The sequence below is a fragment of the Echinops telfairi genome, unplaced genomic scaffold (assembly GCF_000313985.2).
Source record: "Echinops telfairi isolate 266 unplaced genomic scaffold, ASM31398v2 ScPeMD7_7424;HRSCAF=8462, whole genome shotgun sequence".
NCBI classification, from domain to species: Eukaryota; Metazoa; Chordata; class Mammalia; order Afrosoricida; family Tenrecidae; genus Echinops; species Echinops telfairi.
The window spans coordinates 7,970,042-7,971,057 of record NW_022111324.1 but is presented as its reverse complement, the minus strand read 5'-3'; the positions used below and the strand labels follow the sequence as shown (position 1 = coordinate 7,971,057).

General features: G+C 52.5%; 1 protein-coding gene across 1 annotated transcript in view; it reads right to left on the bottom strand.

Moving 5' to 3' along the window:
* Positions 1–588: 588 nt before the first annotated feature.
* SFT2D2 (SFT2 domain containing 2) overlaps positions 589–1,016 on the bottom strand; it is a 12,436-nt gene continuing 12,008 nt past the window's right edge. Inside the window, exon 8 of the mRNA XM_004706842.2 lies at positions 589–916. Coding sequence (XP_004706899.1) covers positions 877–916 — 40 coding nt within the window. The 3' untranslated portion in view covers positions 589–876. The remainder of the gene's footprint in view (positions 917–1,016) is intronic.

Below are 1,016 nucleotides of genomic sequence, written 5' to 3'. Positions count from 1 at the left end.
TGTCAGATCATAAAATCAGTTTAAAAACAAGCATGTATAAATAATGAAGGGTGGAGGAAACAAATAGAAAACAGCAAAATATCTCACTTCCTATTGGCATCAGCTCTTGGACAAAAGGAAGCATCCACATTAGCTGCTGCTGCTCTGCTAAGTGTGTGTGTGTGTGTGTGTGTGTGCGCGTGCGCGTGTCAGTCAGAGAGAGAGAGAGAGGAGGCGGCAACTCGAGAAAATGACTGTGCACTGTTAAGAGGAGGGGCAACAACGCTGGAAAAGAGCAGAGCAGAGCAGAGATGCACAGGCTCAGATGCAGAAAAACCACCTACTACTGAAAGGGGCTCCTGGTCTACTGCAGTCCACAGCCGGGCTCCCCAGGTGTGACTGCTGCCGGGAGTACAACAGAAGCTCTGTCCCCAGTCACCAGTGTAGAAGCATGTCCAAGCCGTGTGGGGCAGTGGTGGTGGTTCCCCGACCATGGGACAAGTCTGCAAAGTGCCCCCTCACCGGGAGGGGAAAACTCCACCCCCACAGTTTGATTCCTGTGGGCTCCACGGGCTAATCCTGAGCTCCCAAAGCTTATCTGCGGCGGCGGCGGCTGAATAAGGCTTTTATTTATGAGGGTGCAGTAGGCCCCGTCCAAAGAGGAAGAGAAACACGAGGAAGAACCCGCTCAGAACACAGAGCCACCTCTCGGGCCACACTGCAGACATTTGTCCCTGCTTCTGAAGGGCAGTCCTCAGGTGTCCCGATGGCGGAGATGCACTGTGGCAAGCTGAAAGGCACATTCTGAAAGACAGAGGCTTAGAAAATATTTACAAAGCTGTCCACCGGCGTCCGTCCACTGTGCCTTCCAATGCTTGGCAGGACCGGGGACCCATGTTATGCAAGACACGCAGCAAAACACTTCTTCACCGCGTCCCTGGAAAGACAAGCATCAAGGTGAAGGAGAGGTTACAGCCCAGGGGTTCCCAAACTTATTCGGCCTATCACCCCCTTTTCAGAAAAAAAAAAAATGACCC